Source organism: Hypanus sabinus, chromosome 8 (assembly GCF_030144855.1).
Source record: "Hypanus sabinus isolate sHypSab1 chromosome 8, sHypSab1.hap1, whole genome shotgun sequence".
Lineage (NCBI taxonomy): Eukaryota > Metazoa > Chordata > Chondrichthyes > Myliobatiformes > Dasyatidae > Hypanus > Hypanus sabinus.
In genome coordinates, this window is record NC_082713.1 from 142808771 (window position 1) to 142833176 (window position 24406).

A 24406-nucleotide genomic window follows, 5' to 3' on the forward strand; every position below is an offset into this window, starting at 1 on the left:
AAGCCAGATACCTATCATCTCCCAACTTTTTATCCTTCTGCTCACATACACCAAGGATAATCTACAGTAGTCAACTAACATACAAACCAGAACATCTTGACAATGCAAGAGATAGAGTAAAATACTGAGTTTAAACCTACAGAGACACTGGAAGAACAAGCAAATTGCACGGCACCTGCGGAGACGATCAATCCTAGGTTGCTGGAACTGTGAGGCAGCAGCACTAACTGCTTTGCCACTGTACTGCCCCTCTAATGTGAACAAGTAATTGTGCACTTTTATAAAGCACAACTAGACTATTATTTTTGGTTGTGGTTATTATATTTTAGGAATAAGAGATTGAAATACTTTAAAAAGTCTTTGCAAAGGTTTACTGTAGTTATTCCAGAAGTATGGAATTTATAGAAAAAGAAAGGAGAAACTCAGTTTTCTTTCTTAGAACAAAAAAACTGTTAAGTGTGCTCAGTGTACTGACTGTTCAAGTGAAAAATTTATGGGATTTACTCTGTGTAATTTAGCGATGGAGTGAGATGTAAAGAGAAGTAATAATACTAACATTTATTTCCTATTAGACAAGTAAAGGTAAATTTGACTATACCAATATAGGTGTTCATAGCTGGTAAAATGACTAACAGGTATTGCATTTTTATTTGTTCAATGAAAAAATACAACATTGATTTGCCATGAATAGTAGTGTACAGTTGAAATTGGTTCACCAGAAATTTCAATTCTTCTTTAAATTATCTTAATCATAGTTAAAAATAAGCCTGATCAGCAATTACTGTTATCCAGTGTGAAAAGTAGAACTTTAAGTAGCTCAAGCAAAGACACAGTTTCAAAAAAATAAAATTCTTAAAAAATAGCAAGAACATCTTTAGCAAAGTACCATCTGATCATCTTCATCAAAATAAATCTACATTTGCATCTTGTATCCAAACTTTCAAATTACTTCTCTGCTGCAGTGTTTGTCTGGCTGACGAGATAAGCTTCATAAATGACATTCACAAAATTGGGATCATTCTGAAATACAAAATAACAAAAAGACATGTATTAAAGGTAATCCTTTATACATATTAAAGGTAATCCTTTATACATATTAAACTTAATACATATTAAACTTAAATATTTAAAGAAAGATTCAAAATTAATTGCAGTAATTTTTGAATAAGAACCCCTCACACAGAAGAGATAAATTTAAATAAACTGAAATAGTGAACTCAACTGGCTGAGAAAGTCCAAGAAATTAAGATTAAGTCTAACAAACCTCATCTTTAATAGGTTTCCATTAGATTAATGTCAAATAATATTCACATTTGGTACTGTAAGGGAGTTTCTCAGATCTACTCACAAGATTAAATTGGTTATTATATGATTTTATTCACCTATTTATGATTAATGATTGATCACGAAAGGTAAAAGAGTAACTATAAATTAATCTAATCTAACTGTTGGGACTTGGTCATAATGATCTATGTTGATAATTTAACAATGGACTCGTTATTATTAAAGAAGAAGTAATCAGCTAAATTCTGTTTCATGAGTGATTTTTTTTACTCTGAAGTTAGACTGATACCCATGTAAAGTTTAAGCAAAATTCTTTTTATCTGGTCAAATGAAATCTCAAAAAGAATGGTAGAATTATTTTTTTTAAATTGCTAAAGACTTGAGAGCAAATGTTTCAAATGACAGCAAAATAATTACTATGCTTGTTTCTGTCTGGATTTATAAAATAGCAAAATGTATTGCCAAGAATTTGGATTTAAACTATTTTCTGAAAAATGATTCACCCAGCAAATCAAATCTTCAGTAAAAACAATATCACAAGGTTAGCTAAGTTCCAGTGTTAAACAGAGTTAGGGTGATTGAGAACTTGCAAATCTCTACGCTGAATTTGGGAAAGAGCACCAGGTAGCCAAACAACAGTAGTACACACTTTGGCTATATGGTGGAGGCAAAGATGCAGGGAGAGGATTGCAACTCCCATGTTAACCCTCAAGGATAAGCATATTCTGGTCAAGTACACAAAAACTAGAAGAAAGGTTCTGTACACCAGTACGCAAGGTCACCAGTAGCACAATGTGCTCGTAATGCATTGCAGCCCAGGCTGTTACACATGGTTGCAATATGGAGATTTCTGCATTGAGATGGATGGCAACATGCATTATGCATGCAATGATATAATTAGGAGCAGAAATGACATCAAGGACACATCAGAGAAGCTAACAAAAAAAAAATGTGCTCTGTATTTGCAACTGACAAAATTTCAGGTTTAGCTTTTCTGGAAATGTTCTCCAGCACATTCTGCTCCAGGTGAATTTGAATGTACCTAAATGGTACAATGTGTTTAACAAGTGGCTGATACACAATCCTATTTCTCAGCTATGACTTCTAAATTCATTTACAGGGTCACTATATGCAATGACCTGAGCAATTCTTTCTCCAAAAGTTTTAACTTGAAAGACTTATACCTGCAACAAGTACAAAAGAGTTTCTTGTAACTGAATCTTGGTAAGCACATTTGGCCCTTTACTTGTTTGCTCTGCAATCTGTACAGACGGAAGCAAACAGCTATGCAGTGGTTTAGTATCTGGTTTGGTATCACACTGTGGTAAAGGCATGGTATTTGCATCTGTCATTGGCTTTCCCACAGCAGACTGAGAGAACACCATAGGTGACATCAATAAGGATGGCACCACTGTTGCTGGAATACGTTGTGGTGAAATTACCTGGTCAGAAAAAGAAACACAATTAAAAGATACACTAAAATAAAATTGTAGTTAGAAACAATAAATGGATCACAACTAAAATTAAAAATGCATAACTTTGTTATTTTTATAACTGTTTTTCTTAATTGTCATTGACTTCACCTTGTTGAAGGTTTTTTTTCCCCTTCCCAGTTCAGAAACATAGAAAACCTACAGCACAATACAGGCCCTTCGGCCCATAAAGTTGCGTCGAACATGTCCCTACCTTAGAAATTCCTCGACTTCCCCATAGCCCTCTATTTTTCTAAGCTCAATGTACCTATCCAAAAGTCTCAAAAGACTGTATCGTATCTGCCTCCACCACTGTTGCCGGCAGCCCATTCCACGTTTCTCCTAGTATTCCTAATATTCTCTCACTTCAGTCTGATTTTTCCAAGCAACACATACAAAATGCTGGTGGAATGCAGCAGGCCAGGTAGCATCTATAGGGAGAAGCGCTGTCGATGTTTCGGGCCGAGACCCTTCGTCAGGACTAACTGAAAGGAAAGATAGTAAGAGATTTGAAAGTAGGAGGGGGAGGGGAAAATGTGAAGTGATAGGAGAAGACCGGAGGGGGTGGGGTGAAGCTGAGAGCCAGAAAGGTGATTGGCAAAAGTGATACAGAGCTGGAGAAGGGAAAGGATCATGGGACAGGAGGCCAAGGGAGAAAGAAAGGGGGAGGGGAGCACCAGAGGGAGATGGAGAACAAGCAGAGTGATGGGCAGACAGAGAAAGAAAAAAAAAACAAAATATATCAGGGATGGAGTAAGAAGGGGAGGAGGGGCATTAACGGAAGCATTAGACTCTACTACTAACTTGCATACTCAGGGCAAATTTGGCCAATTAATAATTGAACCTGGGATGCAAGAGCTGTGAATGAGCAGCTCTACTAGCTAAGCCACTGTGCTCATCTCTTTGAATGCAGTCAATTCACAAAACAACACGTTAGGAAATGCAAAAGATCCTCTGTCCTCTCAATAATTACCAGATTACTCTGCATTATTGACTACAGCTCAGACTTCAATACCGTAACTCCAAGCAAACTCATCTCCAAATTCCTTGAACTGGGCCTCACAGCACCTTCTTTTACAACTGGATCCTTGACTTTCTGACCATTTGACCACGGTCAGTAAGAAAAGGCAGGAATACCACCTCCATGATTATGCTCAACATACTTACCCCCAGAGCTGTGACCTCAGCTCCCTATTCTAATCCCTGCACAATCACAACTGCGTGACCAGATATACGCTAAATCCAATCACGCTTGCAGATAATACCACCATTTTGTACCAATCTTAAATAACAGAGAGTTTGTGTACATGAAAGAGATAGAGAGTCAATTACATGGCACCATGACAACAACTTTTTCCTTCAATGTCAGTTAAACAAAAGAACTGATCATTGATTTCAAGTAGGTACTGTATTTGCTTTTATTTATATCAACGGGGCTGAGGTTAAGTGTTGAGAGCTTCAAGCTCTAAGGAGTGAACATCACCAAAAGTCTGCTCTAGTCCAAGAAGATTGGTGCCAAGGCCAAAAGATTTCAACAGTTTTCAAAAGATTTCTACTTCCTTAAGAGGCTGAAGAAATTTGGCCCTTACCAAATTTTAATTGTTGCACCACAGAAAGCATCCTATCTGGATGCATCACGCCTTGGTATAGAAATTGCTTGCCCATGACCACAAGAAATTGCAGAGCTGTGGATGCAGCACAGCACGTCACAAAAAAAAACAGCTTCCCCTCGAAGGATTTCGTTAATACCTCTTGCTGATTTGGTAAAGCTGTCAGCGTAATCAACATCACCATTCATCCTTGACAGTCTTTCTTCAGTCCCTCCCATTGGGCAGAATATATAAAAACACAGAAGCCTGTACCACATGCCTCTAGCCCTGGCAATCTATCTCATTATGACCCTGCACCTTACTGTTTACTCACATTGCACTTTCTCTCTAACTGTAATACTTTATTTTGCACTGTTATTGTTTTCCTTGTTCTACTGTTGTAACGAGTTGATCTGTGTCAACAAAATGAAAGACAAATTTCTCACTGTATCTCAGTACGTGACAATAATAAACCAATTTATTCAAAGCAGAAGCAGCAAATGTTGTTGAATACACAAGGGTAATTTTAAAATTTATAGTTCATGAGGACTCCTACAGTTCAATTTATTGTTGGTCACATTGCTTTCTTGTGTGTCATCAGTAAAATTCCACGTTCAAGTTTAAATGCAAAGTGTTGTAGTTCAGAAGACAAATGAAGGTGGGACTTTGACAGAGAAAGGTAGGGCCCTGAGGAATGTTGGAAAATAGAGGGACTTGGGATCCTGAAAATGGCATCACAAGTAGACAGGGTGCCAAAGAGGGCTTTTGGCACACTGGCTTTAATTAGTTAGGACAACAAATATAACAGTTGCACTATTATGTTGCACTTATACAAGATGTGGTGAGGCCATATTTAGAATTTTGTGTTCAGTTTTGGTCAACTGTTATTGGAAAGATGCCTTTAAGCTACAGGGAGTGCAGGGGATATTTACAAGGATGTTTCCGAGACTCAAGAGCCTAGATTGTAGGAAGAGCTGAAGTAGGCTGGGGCTGTATTCAATGGAAGATAGAAGAACGAGTGTGAGCTTATAGAGGTGATAAAAGATCAAAAAGGGCAACGATTGGGGAGAAAGGTTGTGTGCACTTGCTCTGAACTGAGGAATCAAGAACTAGAGTACAGAAGTTTCAGGTGAGAGGGGAGAGCTTCAGTGCAAACCTGGGGAGCAACTTTTTCACTCAGATGATGGTCAATGAGTAGAATGAGCCGATAGAGGAAGTGGTTGAGTCAAGTACATTGCCAACATTTAAAAGACATTTAGACAGATACATGGATAGGAAAGTTTAGAAGGATATGGACAAAAACCGTGCAAATTGGACCAGTGTAAATGGGATTCTTGGTCAGCATTAACTAGTTGTACCAAAGAGCCTGCATCAATGCTGCATGACTTTAAGTTTTTTGTCATAAGCACAAATAACCAGAGTGCAATAGGTTTACACACCCAGGGTGGAAAGGTCATGAAAATTAGAATTTCGCAGCAGCAGCACAATACTTTGTAAACATTTCAACCACAAGTAAACACACTTAAATAAACATGAATTACATAAATACAGTTATACATAACTGACACAATAAAATAAAAATACTGGCATTAGACGTAAGATGAGAAAGAGAAAATTAGAATTAAGTACTGTTAAGGTTTTTCAGTTTAGTTCAAAAACCTGATTGCAGCGGGGCAGTGGATGGACATTACTGAATCAAAAGATTCTTAGAGAATCCTGAGATTTTTGTCAGAATGAATCACATCAGGGGTTTGTCAGTGGCCAAAATTATTTGATTTCCCAACAATCACTATGATTGTCTTGAGATTTGTTTTAAACCGTTTATTTAAGGGAATCTTTTTAGTATCACTCCTCAGCCTATTTCCTGAATGTCCTTACCATGTTTGCCCGATTGGATTTTAAAAATGTAAATTTAGATCTCAGACATAATTTCCCAGAGGCTCAGTTGGGAGCAGATGCTTGTCAGTATACTGACAGCTGAAAAGCAGAAGTCTTGCACAGGAGAGTAGCGAGAGTTCAGGGTGAACATGTGCTAGTAAGGGTGAAAAGCAAAGTCCGCAAGACAAGGGATTCTTAGATGACAAGGGATAATGAAGGTTTAATCAGGAAATAAAAGAACATGCATGGCAGATGTAGGGAGGCTCTTGACTAATATACAACCCCCATTTCCAGAAAAGTTGGGATATTTTCCAAAATGCAATAAAAACAAAAATCTGTGATGTTAATTCACTTGAACTTTTATTTAACTGACAAAAGTACAAAGAAAAGATTTTCAATAGTTTTACTGACCAACTTAATTGTATTTTGTAAATATACACAAATTTAGAATTTGATGGCTGCAACACACTCAACAAAAGTTGGGACAGAGGCATGTTTACCATTGTGTTACATCACCTTTCCTTTTAATTACACTTTTTAATCCTTTTGGAACTGAGGATACTAATTGTAGTAGATTTGCAATTGGAAATTTTGTCCATTCTTGCTTGATATAAGACTTCAGCTGCTCAACAGTCCGTGGTCTCCGTTGTCTGATTCTCCTCTTCATGATGTGCCATACATTTTCAATAGGAGATAGATCTGGACTGGCAGCAGGCCAGTCAAGCACACGCACTCTGTGTCTACAAAGCCACACTGTTGTAGCCCATGCAGAATGTGGTCTGGCATTGTCCTGCTGAAATAAGCATGGACGTCCTGGGAAGAGACGTCGCCTTGATGGCAACATATGTCTCTCTAAAGTCCTAATATACGCCTCAGAGTCAATGGTACCTTCACATACATGCAACTCACCCATGCCGTGGGCACTGATGCACCCCCATACCATCACAGATGCTGGCTTTTGCACCTTTCACTGATAACAATCAGGATGGTCGTTTTCATCTTTGGCACGGAGAACTCGATGCCCGTTTTTTCTGAAAACTAGCTGAAATGTGGACTCATCTGACCACAGCACATGGTTCCACAGTCTTTCGGTCCATCTGAGAGAAGCTCGGGCGCAGAGAACTTGCTGGCGTTTCTGCATGGAATTGATGTATGGCTTCCTCTTTGCATAATAGTTTCAAGTTGCATTTCTGGATGCAGCGACGGACTGTGTTAAGTGACAATGGTTTTCCGAAGTACTCCCGAGCCCAGGTGGCTATAATTGTCACAGTAGCATGACAGTTTCTTAGGCAGTGCTGCCTGAGGGCTCGAAGATCACGCACATTCAACAGTGGTTTCCGAGCTCGCCCTTTACGCACTGAGATGTCTCTGAATTCTCTGAATCTTTTCACAATATTATGTACTGTAGATGTTGAAAGACCTAAATTCTCTGCAATCTTGCGTTGGGAAATGTTCCTTTTGAACTGACTAACAACTCTCTGTCGAATTTTGGCACAAAGGGGTGAGCCACAACCCATCCTTGCTTGCAAAGACTGAGCCTTTGATGGACAGTACTTTTATACCCAGTCATGATACCTCACCTGCTACCAATTAGCCTGCTTAATGTGGAGTCTTCCAAACCAGTGTTACTTGAATATTCTGTGTACTTTTCAATCTTATTTTAACTCTGCCCCAACTTTTGCTGAGTGTGTTGCAGTCATAAATTCTAAATTTGTGTATATTTACAAAATGCAATTAAGTTGGTCGGTAAAACTATTGAAAAACTTTTCTTTGTACTTTTGTCAGTTAAATAAAGGTTCACGTGAATTAACATAATACAGATTTTTGTTTTTATTGCATTTTGGAAAATATCCCAACTTTTCTGGAAATGGGGTTTGTAGAATGTGTAGGAGAGAATGCAAGAAAGAAATTAGCATGTCAAAAAAGGACCATAAAACATTCTTAGTAAGATTAAAGAGCGTCACAAAAATTCTATAAGTATATCAGGAGAAACAGGATAGCAAGGAAAGAGTGGAGCAAAGGAGCAAGCTATGTACAGAGCTAGGCAATGTGGGCAAGATCCTAAGTGAATGCTTTTCCCCCAAGGAGAAAGAAATTGCAGACACTAAGTTTATTGAGCAACACATGGATAATCTGGAGCAGGCCAATATTATGAAGATATTAAATGTCATAAGACATACAATAGTTGATAAATCCTTCAGGCCATGTGAGATCTACCTTAGGTTGCTATGGGTATCAAGGGGGAAGGGGAGATAGCTAGAACCATGATGGGGACATTTCCATCTTTGTTAGCCCCAGGGTAGGTACCTGAAAACTGGAGGACATTTCATTTTGTTCTTTTATACAAGAAGGGCAGCATGGATAAACCAGTTAGCCTTGTATCGGAATTTAGATTTTCTCTAGTAATTTCCCCAAGAGATAGGATTCATGGACATTTGGAAAGGCAGGCACTGATCAGGGATAGTCAGTATGAGTATCAAAATGTCACCATTATCACAAACATGAACAGCAAGAGTGTACAGAACTGTGTACCAAAGAATCAATATAGGTGTTCCCAAACTGGAACCATGGGTGAACCAAGAGATCCACTTCCTACTGAAGTCCAGTTCAGTTCAGAGGCTTTACAACACTACTTAACTCATTCACATACTGTTACTTCAAATTTTCTTCTTCACCTTTATTAATTTTTTGAAAAGTTATTTGATTAAATTAGGTCTTTGTAGCATCAACAATTCTGGTAAAACATCTGATTAATTCTCCATAGCACCATATTCAATTCTCATCCAATTTGTGTTTTCTTACCTGAAAAAAGTTATGATTCTGTGAACTAATAGTTTTGTCTGCCTGAGAACTAAAAGCTTTCAAAGAACAATTGGGCTGATTAACCATAGGTAGTGGCTGAGCTGAAAATTTAGCCGCAAGAGTCAATTTCCCAAAATGCTGTTGCTGTTCCTGTTGGACTATCTGCAGCTTCTGAAGTAACTCATGCGGAGATATAATATCAGATGCTTGACCACTGCAACTATTTACCACAGAAGTTCTCTTTGTCTGGTCCAATGTCAATGCTTTAGGATAAATTTGCAGGTTGGAGCTATGATGGGTACGATGAGGAAGAGGAATAGGCTGTGTTTGAGACCCATTCTGAGGTCTGCATAATAAAAGTTCAGACTTCACTGTAGAAGCACAAGATGTTGGAACGTGTGTCTGGGTAGCATGTAGATTTTGAAGTAAGTTACAAGTTCCAGTGGAGAAGAAGGGACCAGCTTCAGGTAAAGAGTTTTGCTGTGGGAAAGCATTTCCCATTGAAGAGTGCCCTTGTAGCAGTCCTGTTAATGATTTGTCAACACTTTTTTCTTTTTGACTTTTACAGGGGCAATTTTCTGGTAACTCAGACACGGGCTGAAGATCAGCTCCACGACTCATCAGTTTCTGAATAGCAGGACAAAACTGTTTTTTAATAGATTGTGAAATTTCATGTTTTGGCAGTCTCCGAGGCTCCTCATAAGACAAAGAACGCACCACAGCTGGTCGACTGAAAGCTTTGTTTTTGGATTCCTGTAATTCATTTGAAATATCCTTTGAAGCAGGTTTTTCTTGGGTACCAAACAAAGCCACCAAATTCAGCTGTTTTGTTCCTAGTTCTGCGATCTTCAATAAAAAGAAACACATAATTAATGATAACAATTCAATGGAAGAATAAAAGGTAGAAATAGAAAAAAAAAGCTTGCTGCAATGGTTTTATTGGGAAAGAAATGAATATATTAAATAATGAAACAGTAAGTAGAAATGTTAGAAAAATACTTCAATACAAGACAAGTAAACTACTACAAATTCTGAAAAAAAAGATACAACTAGGTACATAGTAGCAATTAAAAAGGCATAAAAAGTTGAAAATTTTCAGACAGCATCTTAAAAAGATTGTTTAAGCAGCAGAGCAGACTGTCAAAATAATCTGTGAAAAATTAATGTAAAAGATATTGCAACTGACACACCAAAATAGAGGCGACTAAAAGTAAAAAAGTGCAGAAAAAAATTAAATCATAGATTACAGAAGTTATTAAAAACATCTTGTGAGAGAAACGAACTATTGAAAGTAAGATAAAGCAACAGAGAAAATTACTATTACTATAAAGGCAATATAGTGCATAGCAGATCTTCTGGAATGAGAACAATGTTGAAAAAACTGAAGGATGAAGTAGTACAAAAAGTGCCTGTTAATCAAACTTAGACAATTTTTACAGAGAGCACAGATGCAACCTATATCGAAAACAAGACTGAGTGAAATACATTAAATTCTTTATAAGAAGTTACTACAGGTCTTTGCAAGGTCCAAGCTATCTTTAAACTTTTAGAACAAAACATCAAGAATCAGAATTCATGAGCACGACAAAAGGTAGAATCATCTAATTGTGCATGTGTGTGCGCACGCACGCGTGCACCAATGTTCTAATATTAGAAGAATCAAGGGACGTGAGGGTAGTGGCATTAAGGTGAAAAAATTAGCCCTGAATTTATTGAATGCTGAAGTCGGCTGAAGGGGCCCTATGTCCTGGACCAGCATACATCTCTCTTGTTCTTGTATTTTAAGTAGACAAGGGATAATGACCAGATACAGTCGGCCCTCCTTATCTGTGGGGGATTGGTTCCGATACCAAAATTCGCAGATGCTCAAGTCCCTTATTCATCCTGTCTCAATACGGTGGACCTTAGGACCCAGTGGAACCCTAGACCTTATTTAGCCTGTCTCAGCGTGGTGGACATTAGGACCCGGCGGCAGAGATCTGAATCCGCAGTGTTTCTGTTCACAAAAATAATCACGAACACGATTGAAAATAAAGTGGAAATAATAAAGCGATTGGAAAGAGGCTAAACGCCATCGGTCATTGGAAAAGCGTTAGGCTACGTCGATCAATGATTGAAACAATTTTAAAGGATAAAATGTGAAAGACCCTGCCCCGATGAAAGCTACAATTATTACTAAGCAAGACAGTAGTTTAATTATTGGGTTTTGGGTTTTGGATCCTCCACATTACCCCGGCACGGTGGAGAGCGCACTCGGGAGTGATCTGTCCCGAGTCCCAAGAACTTCCGTTCCCAAGCCCAGCGCTGAAACATACGTTCTTAAGTGTTTTATATGCATAGAAAGGTAAAATATATGCTATATACTAAGACAAATGTTTGACTAACTGACGCTAAATAATACTGGATGTCCTAATTACTTAGTAAGAGAGCTTCCGATTTTTTTCCGATCCCGATCCACGATAACCCAAGCACATCCTCCCGTAAACTTTATATCATCTCTAGATTGCTTATAATACCTAATACAATGTAAATACTATGTAAAGTGGTTGTTATACTGCATTGTTTAATAATGACAAGTCTGTACATGCTCGAACAACTGGAAGAGCACTTCCAGGTTTTCGTGATTCACGGTTGGTTGAATTCGCGCATGCGGAATTCGCGGATAAGGAGGGCCGACTGTAATCAGTTTAAGGATTGCTGACTAAGAGATATGCATTGGCTAAGATCATGGTTGACTCCCTGTTTTTCTGAGTTAAAACAATGAAATGTTTCATCACCCCCTTGTTGCACTCTTATATATTTGCACTAAGCCAGCCTACATATTGGAATTTAGGAGAATGAGATGAAAGATTCTGTGAGGGACTGACAAGATAGATATTTCTGGATGACACAGAAAGAGATGTTTCAACTGACTGCCTTATATTCCCCACAAATCCAAAGTAATTCTCACCACATTTATTCCCCAGGCCACATACTTGGGGCAATTTATAGTAACCATTTACCATACCAATCTGGAAGCCTTTGGGGATATATGAGAACCCAGAGGAAGCACATGCTGACACAAACTGCACACATATACTACCAGATATCAGGATTGAATCCAAGTCGCTGGAGCTGTGAGATGGTAGCTCTACTAACTGTACCACTGTGCTGCAGTGTATAAAGATCTGCCCTCTGTAAGTGGCTAATATGGAATTAAGAATGAGCAGCCTGCATTATAAAATTTCTACACAATCAAATGTTGAAAATCTTTGTAATGTTTCACCACAGAGGACTGCGGATAAACCAAGTTTGAGTAACATCAATAAATTTTTGGGCATCATGGGAATTAGATGGTGTTAGAAGGGCAAGAAAAGTGAATGACGTATATTAAGTGTCTTGATCTTACTGAATAGCAGATCAAGCTTCAGGATGTGCGGGCTAATCTATATTTCCATGTTTGATGTATTTAGTTCTCATGTAGGTATTTGGCTACATCACTTGTATTATAATGAATGATGAAGGTTAATGTGGACAAGACTGATCCTAAGCCATATACGACAAAAGTAACTTGTGAGGAACATTTTGAGAAGTTTGAAAATTGTTTAATCTAGATAGCTGAGGGCAGCAGTGAAGAAACCCGAGATTGACACCAAGCAAAATGATACTCAACAAACCGATACCAATAGTGCCCACATAGTCAGACTTCCTTAGCCTAAAAGTAGATGGAGATTTTGGCAACAGAGTAATGTACATTTTATCTGAACTAACACTAAATGTTTGGGAAATAAGATACTGAAATTGAATGCTAACACAGCAGAAATATCAGGAAAATAGCTAAATCAAAATGGTGAAAAGGAACAGTGAGTTTCCACGCCCACCATGATGACTCTTCTTCCGCCTGCTCCAGATCTTTTCATGGCAGTTGGCAATCATCTCAATCATCTCGACTTCACCACTCCTCGCTTCAATTCCAACCTCACTCCTTCCAAACACTTTGCTCTCCACTCTCTCTGCACTAATCCCAACCTTACCATCAAACCTGCAGATAAGAGGGGTGCTGCAGTAGTCCAGTAGACTGATCTCCACCTTGCTGAGGCCCAGTAACAACTGTTAGACACTTGTCTAATTTACAAGCAAAAGAGAATTCGCAGATGCTGGAAATCTAAGCCACACACACAAGATGCTGGAGGAACTCAGCTGTCTAGGCAGCATCTATGGAAAAGAGTATAGTCAAAGTTTTCAGCTGAGACTCTTCATCAGGACTGGAGAAATAAAGATGAGGAGTCAGAGTTAGTGGGGGTTGGGGAGTGAGGAAAAAACCCAAGGCGATAGGTGAAACTGGGAGAGGGGAGGACTAGGAAGTTGATTGGTGAAAGAGATACATAGCTAGAGAACGGGGAGAATCTGATAGGAGAGGACAGAAGGCCATGTAAGAAAGAAAATGGGGAAGAGCACCGAAGGGAGGTGATGGGGAAGTAAGGAAATAAGGTGAGAGAGGGAAATGGGGAATGGTGAAGAGGGAGGAAGCATTACTGGAAGTCTGAGAAATCGATGTTCATGCCATCAGGTTAGAGGCTACCCAGATGGAATATAAGGTGTTGCTAAAAGTGGGATCTCCCAGTGGCCACCCATTTTATTTCCACTTCACATTCCCATATGTCAGTGATCCTCTAATGTCACGATGAGGCCACACTCAGGTTAGAGGAGTAACACCTTATATTCTGTCTGGGTAGCCTCCAACCTGATGGCATGAACATCTATTTCTCGAACTTCCAGTAACACCACCCCCCTTCACCATTCCCTCTTCTCATTTCCCCCTCTCATTTTTTTCTCCTTACCTGCCCATCACCTCCCTCTGGTGTTCCTCACCTTTTTCTTTCTTCCATTGCCTTCTGTCTTCTCCTATCAGATTTCCCTCTTCTCTAGTCCTGTATCTCTTTCACCAATCAACTTCCAAGCTATTTACTTCACCCCTCCCGCACCTCCTATTTCTACCTCCTACCCAAGATCCACTAACCTGCCTATACTCATTGTTTCTGTTTGTTCCTGCCTCACTGAACTTGTCTGCATACCTCAACTCAGGTTTATCCCCCTTGGTTCAGTCCCTTCCTAATGCAATGGTGCTAGAAAGTTTGTGAATCCTGTAGAATCTTCTCTATTTCTGCATAAATATGACCTAAAATGTGATTAGATCTTCAAGTAAATCCTACTACTTGATAAAGCCAACCCAATCAAATAAATAATAAAAAAAACTTGTTCATTTCTTTATTGAGAAAAATGATCCAATATTACATGCATTTGTTGGAAAAAGTACGTGAACCTCTGGGGTAATGTCTTCTACAACAGCTATTTGGAGTCAGGTGTTCCAATCAATGAGATGAGGTTGGAGGTGTGGGTTGTAGAGGTGCGCTGCCCTATAAAAGACATACGAAGTCAGGTTACTGACAAGAGTCTGCTCTTCTCAAGAAAGATCTCTTTATGTGCACCATGTCTCGATCAAAACAACTTTCAGAGGACCTTAGAAGAATTGTAGGGATGAATCAAGCTGGAAAAGGCTACAAAAATATTTCTAATGACCTGAGTATTCACCAATCAACAGCAAAAGAAATTGTCTACAAATGGAGGAATCTCAGTACTGTTGCTACTCTCTCTAGGAGTTGTTATCTTGCAAAGATCACCCCAGGAGCATAACGTGCAATGCTAAAGGAAGTAAAAAAGAACTCAAGGGTAACAGCAAAAGACCTGTAGAAATCTCTAGTACTACTCTGTTCATGCATCTATTATAAGAAAAACACTGAACAAGAATGGTGTTCATGAAAGGACACTGCAGAGGAAACCGCTGCTGTCCAAAACAAAAACATTGCTGCATATGTGAAGTTTGCAAAAGACCGGCTGGATGTTCTAGAATGCTTCTGGGACGACATTCTGTGGACAGATGAGACAAAAGTTAAACCTTTTGGCAGAAATACACACTGCTATGTTTGGAGGAAAAAGGGCACTGCACACCAACACCAAAACATGGTTTGGGGCTGCTTTGCTGCATCAGGGCCTGGACAGCTTGCAGTCGTTGAGGAAACAGTGAATTCAAAATTGTATCAAGACATTTTGAAGGAGAATGTGTCAGGTTAGCAGTCAATCACTTGAAGCTTAATAGAAATTGAATAATGACACAAGACAATGACCTGAAAGACAAAAGTAAATCAACAACAGAATGGTTTAAAAAGAACCATTACTTTCAAATCTCTTACTATCTTTCCCTTCGGTTACTCCTGACGAAGGGTCTCGGCCCAAAATGTAGACAGCGCTTCTTCCTATAGATGCTGCCTGGCCTGCTGTGTTCCACCACCATTTTGTGTGTGTTGTTGTTTGAATTTCCAGCAGATTTCCTCATGTTTGCTCACAAAGCACATCTTTCCTTCTGCACTTCCTGATTTCCGCAAGGATTGCTCCCTATGCGACTCCCTTGTCCATTCATCCTTCTCCACTGATATCTCTCTCTCTCTCCTGGCACTTATCCTTGCAAGTGGAACAGGTGTTATACCTGCTGCTATACCTCTTCCCTCACAACCCTTCAGGACCCCAAACAGTCCTTCCCGGTGAGGCGACACTTCAACTGAGAGCCTGTTAGGTCATTTAATGTATCTGGTGCTCCCAGTGTGGCTCCTGTACATTGGTGACACTGCTTCACCAAGCACCTACCAGAAAAAGCAGGATCTCCTAGTGGCTGCCCATTTTAACTCTACTTCCCACTTCCATTCTGGCATGTCAGTCCATGGCCTCTTCTACTATTGCAATGAGACCCACACTTACTATTCCAGCTGGGTAGCCTCCAACCTGATGGTATGAACATCAATTTCTTGAACTTCTGGTGGTGATCTCCTCTTCTTCTCCTACTTTCAGCATACCCCATTCCGTTTTCCCTTTCTCACCTTATCTCCTTACCTGCTGAACACCTCCCTCTTGTGCTCCCCCCCCTTCCTTCTAATTTTCTTTCTTCCATGGCCTTCTGTCCTCTCCCATCAGATTTCCCCTTCTACAGCCCTGTATCTCTTTCACCAATCAACCTCCTAGCTCTTTACTTCAACCTTCCCTTCCTTCTAGTTTCGCTTATCACCCTGTGTTTCTTCCTCCCCTCCTCTCACCATCTAACTCAATTTCATCTTTTTTTTTCTAATCCTGGTGAAGAGTCTTGGCCTGAACTGTCAACTATACTCTTTTCCATGGATGCTGCCTAGCCTGCTAAGTTCCTCCAGCATTTTATGTGTGTCGTTCAGCATTCTACTTGTCTAACATTAAACATTCTACATTTACAAACTTAGCTCCTTTTCTTCAGATCAATTGGATCTGAACTGTCTGTTTTCCTACTATCAGTGTATGCTGCATAGCATCTTTGCATTTAATGGTCAAAATATTCACTGTTGGTTAAAGCATTCTTGATACATTGAATCAAGAATAAAGAGAACTTGGAAAAGTCAGACAAAGCAAAAAGATGATGATGTATTCCAATAATGTATATGATGGATACTCTGGTGGCTCAATGAGTGGAACTCTTGGGAAAGTTTGACGAAAATCAGACAACTGGAATCAAAAATAATTAATGCAGTGAAAACTACAAGCCATCACTTTGGGCCAGCATGATACAACAGATCAGCATGTAAATAAAATTTGCTTTACAAAGAGATATTTTCTTAAACCTATTAACAAAATCAGTGAAGTTTATGAGAAATTTCAGCTAACTGAACAGAAACTGTGGACATCATTGGGGGTTTGGAGTTGGATTTTGAAATATAATCCATTCACGATTCTTGATGTAACCAGAGAATATGAACTTGCAAAAATGCAGAACTATATTAAAAAGACAATTAGAGGGACAAAGGAAATCTGGAGAGGAAAATAACAGACAAAAGTGTTACGTACCCCGTAACTGGGTCACTTACCAGCAAAGATAGAGAGGTCCGTTGAATTCTGATGGTACTATTTTTAACAGTATTTATTGATAAAAATACACAAAAATAATATCAATGCAAACATACTGATAATATACATCGTCAATACTAAATCTAAAAGCGCAGGTATAATAATAATCAATAAGAAATAGCTCTATCGTTGTCTAGGGGGATAATGTATTGTCCGGTGGAAATATAAAAATCACTCAAGTTCATTCAAGCTGTAGCTTTTTGGTTGGAGAGAAAGACGGAGGTTTAACTTGCCCATTCCTTTTATGATGTCAATCCTTCGAGAGTCGTTGGGAACTGATTTCCCCGTTGTGGTTAGCTAAAGCCGTGCTTCCGTAGTAAAGGTCCACCGATTCCGAGGCAAATGGAAAAGGACGCACATGGGTTTTTCCACCGGCTTTCGCTATTACACTGTTATAGGAGTTCTAGCATTTCTTCTGGTGCGTCTGAAGGGGCTGTTCCCCAGACCCTCTTTTATCCTGACTCACAAGGTCTCAGATGTCAATCAGGTTGGGATGTTGCAATCCCTCCACCAATGCCCCCCCCCCCCCCCCCCCCCGGTTCATTGCCTGGGGGCTTCGATGCATCGTACAGTATTCAATACACAATTCCATCTCCAAGAGACAACAGCCGTTATCAATGGTTCCGCCTTTTGGAGGCCAGGACACATTCCAAACTCTTTGTGGATTCTGCATGTCTTTCTCTCATTTTCTGGGTCTCCTGAACTGACTTAATAGTGATCTTGCAATTCTCAAAAAGGAGGGGGCCACGGACGTAACAAAAGTCACACCCGAGAAAATATTAATATTGCAGTACTAACTAGTAACAGAACAATTAAACAAGTGGTAAGGAGCATGAAATGTACAAACAACACAAAATCAAATACAAGAATAAATAATAGCTAGGTTGAATATTGTTCTTTAGGGACTACATTAATAAGTTAATTACATCTACCCTCAAAAAGAGACAATGATGACCAAATTAATGAGCTTGATACAAGTTAAATCAAGAATGTAATAGATAAAAAGGGGTTGAAACAAAAATCATCCCAGAGATAAATATCACTGTTCCTTGACTGTTGAAAGAGACAAGGGAATAGGCACAGATAACAATTATGACAGAAGTTATGTCTGGCCATTCAGTAGATAACTACAGATTGTATAAAGAGTGATGTTCCCATATTCAGAAGAGACGACACAGTAAGGAGAGAAAAACACATTTACTTTTGTTTTGTGTGAGCTAATGTAAGTGATGATCAAGAATAATATTTTTTGAGTTCAACCATGCAAGAAGCATTTAACATGGAGTCAGAATGGAGTGCTACATGATCAATCTTAATTATTTATCAACACAAAGGACAGACTTCCAAAAAAAGTGGCAACACAAACCTAGTCTCTTTAAAAATTTTCTTTTGTATTCCGTACTTAACAACTCCTTTTTAATACAGTATGGGAATTTTAAGACAGTACAGACTGAAAAGTAGCCAGCTAAAGCTCCTGCACAAATGGTCTGAAGGAACGTGGTATACATATAAATGCAGCATATAAATGAGGAAAAGATGTAGAAGGGGCTTTAACAGAGACTGCTGAGTAAGTGGCATCTGAGGGCTTACACAAGTCTGAAATTTATTAAAGACCAGCATTTGCATTCAAGACTGTCAGCCAAAGCCAGCATTGCTCAGCCCAATGATAATAAAGCTGGAAGGCATCTTACTGACAACCTCAATAAAATAAAAATAATGGAAAAGAAAGTTGGGACAAGGGATCTTCTGCAAGCAACCATAAGAATCATGTACAAATATCACATTAATTCAAAATAACATTAATTTCAAACTTAAAAATTTTACAAGCAGTACTAATATATAACTGGTGACTTTTAAACCAAATACCTTGTCTTGTTGTTGTGATTGTTGATAACGAGCATCTGTTCCAATATCAGTTAATTTAATGGGAATTGGTTTGATCAGGTTTGAATTGTCAGGAACGAGACTGGAACTAGATATTTTTTTCGGTTCAGTGGATTGTTTGACCTGAAACAAAAATTAAGAACAAATTAAAGACAATTATTCTAAACACTGGTGCTTCACAAGGTTGTGTTAATCAGCTTCATTCTCTTCTTCCTGTACACTCATGACTGTATGGTCAGATTCTGTTCTAACTCCACAAACAAGCTTGCCAATGATACCGTCATAGTGTGTTGTATCTCAAATAACGATGAGTTATACAGCAGGAAGGAAATAAAGAGCTTAGTAACATGGTGACAACAAACTTCCCCTCAATGTCAGCAAAACAGAAGAGCTGGTCATTGACATCAGGAAGGGTGTCAGTGTACATGCTCCTGATTACATCAATGGTGCTGAGATTCTGAAGGTTTGAGAGCTTCAAGGTCCTAGGAGTGAACATCACCAATAGGCTGTCTAGGTCCATCCATGTAGATGTCACAGCCAAGAAAGCTCACCAATGCCTCTTCTTCCTCAGGCAGCTAAAGATATTTGGTATTTCCCCATCCACCCTTACCAACTTTTATCAATGCAACAAAGGAAGCATCTCAATTCATCATGGTTTGATGGAGCAATTACTCAGCACGTGACAGTAAGAAATGCAGAGAGTTGTGCACACAGCTCAGCATATCATATAAACCAACCTCCCCACTACGGACTCCGTCATTACTTCTCACTGCCTCAGTAAATGCCCAGCATAATCACAGACCCCACTCAGCCCAGACATTCTCTCATCTCCACTCTTTAATCAGGCAAAAGATACAAATACCAGAAAGCACATACTACCAAGCTGAAGAACAACTTCAACCCCACTGTCATAAGACTATTATATAGTTCCCTATTACAAAAGATAGGTCTCTTGGCCTCATAATCTACTTCACTGAGATCTAGCACCTTACTGTTTACCAGCATTGTACTTAGACTGTTAAACTTTATTCTACATTGCTATTGTTTTATCTTGTTCTACCTCAAAGCACCATGTAATGATATGATCTGTATGAACAGTACACAAGACAAGCTTTACATTGCATCTTGGTACATGATAATAGTAACCAATCCGAATAACATAAATTATCATTATCAGCTACTTTAGTTTACATATCACTGGCATACACCGTGAAATTTGTTGATTTGTGGCAACAGTACATTGTAAAACACAACAATAAAAAAAGCTATAAATTGAGGCCCTTCATTGATCGAGGTTCATTATGGATATTGTGTCTTAGCTGGCTACGTGAGATGCAAGCCAGGGTAGAACGATTTGGAGCAAGCTGTTGCCCATGCAGCAGGCTCCTCCTCTCCACAGCTGATGAATCCAAAGGAACTACAGAGAACTACAGTAAATTATATATTCAGAAAACCGATGGCAGAGGGGAAGAAGCCGTTCCTGAAAAGTTGAGAATGTTTCTTCAGGCTGCTGTACCTTCTCCTTGATGGTAGCAATGCGAATAGTGCATGCCTGGGTGAAAGGGGCCTTAATGATGAAAGCCACCTTTTTGAGGCATCGCTTTTTGAAGATGTCCTGGGTGTTGGGGAGGCTGGTGCCTATAATGGAGCTGGCTGAATTTACACTATCTGCAGCATTTTCTGATCCTGTGTGTGATCCATCCTTGCCAAACAGTGATATAAACAGTTAACCCTGCTTTTCATGGTACATCTGTAGAAATCTGCAAGACTTTGGTGAAATGTCAAGTCATTTCAAACTCCTAATAAAATACAGCCACTGTCATATCTTCTATGCAACTGCATCAATATGTCAAGCCCAGGGCAGATCTTCGGAGATGTTGTTACCCAGGAACTTGAAGCTGCTGATCCATCAATGAGGAATGGTGTGCCATCGACTTTCCCTTCCAGAAGTCTACAATCAATCTTACTGACATTCAGTGCAAGGTTGTAATAATCTGATAAGGATTGGGCATGAAAGTGCTTTTATAGTACTCCAGAAATGAACTGTATTATTGTATTTGCCATTGTTAATGCAGTAACTTGTGATTTATTCATCTGTAATCTTGACTATTTAGACGTGGTAACTCATTCAATTTTCCTTCATGCCTGTAACACTCCTATATTAACATGCACCAAATCCTTTTCACCACTCCAATATATGTCACCTGCAACATTTCATCGGTTTTTTTCCTCATTCTAATTATTACTTATCCCTATAAATCATTGTTACTTTTTGACATTTTCATATCACAAAAAAATTCTGGCACAGAAAGAGGCTATTTAAGATGTGTCTAAATGTACTTCCATTTTCCTCTACTAGGTCTGTACTTCTGCGGGTCATTGCTCTTCAAATAGATTTCCAAGCCTTGTTTATGTGTGAGTATCTCTCTTTACCATATTTTCAGAGGTGATGAGTTTTGGAGCTTATCACATTGTGGGTGAAACAAAATTCTTATCTCACCTATAATCCTTCTGCCATTTACGATAAGTCTATGCCCCCTAATTTTGATGCACATCATGAGTGGTGTCGCAATAACAACCGTGCACTCAGCATCAGCAAGATCAAGGGCTTCAGGAAGGAAGTCAAGGGAACCTAATACAGGACACCCAAACTACTAAAGGGATAATAAAGCGAAGGAGAAAATGGACAAATATTTACAGAAATGTTTCCATTATTGGTTTAACGTTCAAGAAAGATTGAATGAGCCAAGGATTGCTTCAATGGGAAGGAGAAAGCAATGGGAAGTTCATTTTTTTACAAGGATAGAAGAATAAAAAGAAAGCCTTTACTTTTGGTTTCATGTCTAAGGAAGCATACACTTAACTCAAAGGTGCTGCACTTTAGATTAACTACACTGAAACAAGAATGTAAGAAATACCCAAGAAAGGCACTGGTAGATTCAATTAAGTATATAAAAAGTAGGGATCTTATTGACAAGCATGGGCAGGCTAGCAGTTGAGAAATTGTTCCAATGGAATGGAGTCAAGCATTTGCCCAGGATAAAGAGTGTATTATTCAGGAATGGGGTCAAATTTCTCAGACATTTGTGAACCTTTGGATATTCTATCTCTGATGTCTATGTATGCTCAGTCATTGAGTGTAAGTAATTGCAAGGGTGACTGGTTAAAACATGAAGTTATATGCATAAGGAAGGCTAGCCACATAGAGAGAGAGAAACCAAGTGGGGGAGAAGGAGTCCACATGGAAAATACACCAAATCATTAGGTTATTTGCTTTTGATTATATTTCATTTAATATGTTACCAGTTATTTCTACTGAATTATTTGATATTTTTTAGAAATTCTCCTTAACAGCAATATTTTAGTGTTGAGAATAACTTGTTTTCATTCCAGTTTTGAGCAGATAATGTCTTTTGTAGAATACTTTTAACAATGAGTGGTGGTTGCACACAAGTTATTATTTGAAGTTAACAGAAAAAATACTTAGTCCAATGTCAAGGAGGTCAAAGATAATTTGAGACAAGTCTGCCAGAGGGAATTAATGCATGCTTAATACACATTCCATCCTATAGCTAGCATTCCATCTTCAAACCTATATCTTACAGTTTACATACAACCAAAAGTTAACGTTAATGAGGCACTCAAGATACTGAATGCTGCCATCACCAAACAAGAAACAGCCCACCCCAACACATTTCAAATCATCACACACAAAATGCTGGAAGAACTCAGCAAGTCAGGCAGCATCTATGGAAAAAAAGTACAGTCAATGTTTCAGGCCGAGATCCTTTGGCAGGACTGAAGAAAAAAGGACAAGAAGTAGATTTAAAAGGTAGGGGGAGGGGAGACAGAAACACAAAGTGTTAGGTGAAACTGGGAGGAGGGAAGGGATAAAGAAAAGAGCTGGTAAGTTGATTGGTGTAAGAGATACAGGGCTGGAAAAGGGGGAATCTGATAGGAGAGGACAAAAGGCCATGGAAGAAAGAGGGGAGGGAAGAAAAGAGGGTATTATGTTCTCCCCCCACCCCATCACTCTCTCACCTTATCTCCTTCTGCCCATCTCCTCCCTCCACCCAATTAACATCAGCATATAACCTGTAGCATTGGAGGTTCCAAAACACTTGATCACTGTTATACTATGATAAGGAAAGCCTACCACTCCATGATGAGACTACATTTCAGGAAATCTAATCACTTGGCTGTCCTAGTCCTACCTGCATACAGGCAGAGGTTAAAGAGAAAAGCTCCAGAGCTAAGGACAACAAGTAGTAGGTGCAGGAGGCAGAAACGGATACAGGATTGCTTTGAGTCAGTGGATTGGGCTGTGTTCAAGGTCTCATTAAAGGATCTGAATCAATACACCATGGTTCTCATAGACTTTATAAAAACAGTTGTAGATGAGTGCCTCCACAAGATCATTCAGAGTCTTCCCCAGATGTACTATGAGATCCATAACCTGCTAAGGACCAGATCAAAGGCATTCAGGTCTGGCAACAAAAAAGAAGCAAGAGGTCTAGGTACGATCTTTGGAAGGCCATCTCATGTGCAGTTGGGCAATTCTGGACCAAACTCAAATCACTGAAGGATGCTTGACAGCTGTGGTAGGGCTTGAATGCTATTAACCCCTACAAAATGAAACCAAGCGATATAGGTGACAACAAGGCTTTACTGCTTAATGAACTCAATGCCTTCTACGCTAACTTTGACTGTCAAAACATGGAGGAATCCACAAATTCCTACAGATCCCAATGACCCTGTGATTTCAGTCTCTGACGATGATGTGAGAACATTCTTCAGGATGAATCCACAGAAAGCATCCAGCCCAGATGGGGTAGGTGGTAGAGTACTTAAGACCTGTGCTAATCAACTGGCTGGATTGTTCACTATCTTTAAACCCTCGTTTCAGCAGTCTGAGGTAACTACCTGCTTCAAGGAGGTTTTAATTATACTAGTGTCTAAAGACAATGTAGTCAATGACTACTGTCAAGTAGCTTTTACATCCACAGTGATGAAGTGCTTTGAAAGGCTGGTGATGAAACATATCAACTCCTGCCTGAGAAACGGCTTGGATCTGCTCCAATTCACTTACTGGCACAACAGGTATGCAGCAGATGCCATTTCATTGACTCTTCACTCAACTCTGGAGCATCTGGACAGCAAACATGCATGTATCAGGATGCTCTTGATCCCCTCAAACTAATCAACAAGCTTCAAGACCTTGGCCTCAATACCCCCTTGTGCAATTGGATCCTCGATACCCTCACTTCCAGACCCAAGTCAGCAGGGATTGGGAAAAACAAATCCTCCACAATCTCCATTAGCACAGTGGATCAGAAGGCTGTGTAGTTAGCTCCTTGCTCTCCTCAATTTATACTTGTGACTGAGGCTAATCATAGCCTCAATGCCATATTTCAATTTGGTGACGTTGGCTGAATCAAAGACGGTATTGAATCAGTATATAGGAGGGAGATTGAAATTGGAGCCAAAACAACACTGCTTACTCAATGTTAGCAAGATTAAGTTGCTGACTAATGACCT

The 24406-nt window shown here is 39.3% G+C and overlaps 1 protein-coding gene across 1 annotated transcript in view; it reads right to left on the reverse strand.

The window, feature by feature from the left end:
• Positions 1-629: 629 nt before the first annotated feature.
• dcp1b (decapping mRNA 1B) overlaps positions 630-24406 on the reverse strand; it is a 66679-nt gene continuing 42902 nt past the window's right edge. Inside the window, exons 6-9 of the mRNA XM_059978075.1 lie at positions 18851-18991; positions 9026-9871; positions 2469-2726; positions 630-1020 (exon numbers count right to left, since the gene is read on the reverse strand). Coding sequence (XP_059834058.1) covers positions 946-1020; positions 2469-2726; positions 9026-9871; positions 18851-18991 — 1320 coding nt within the window. The 3' untranslated portion in view covers positions 630-945. The remainder of the gene's footprint in view (positions 1021-2468; positions 2727-9025; positions 9872-18850; positions 18992-24406) is intronic.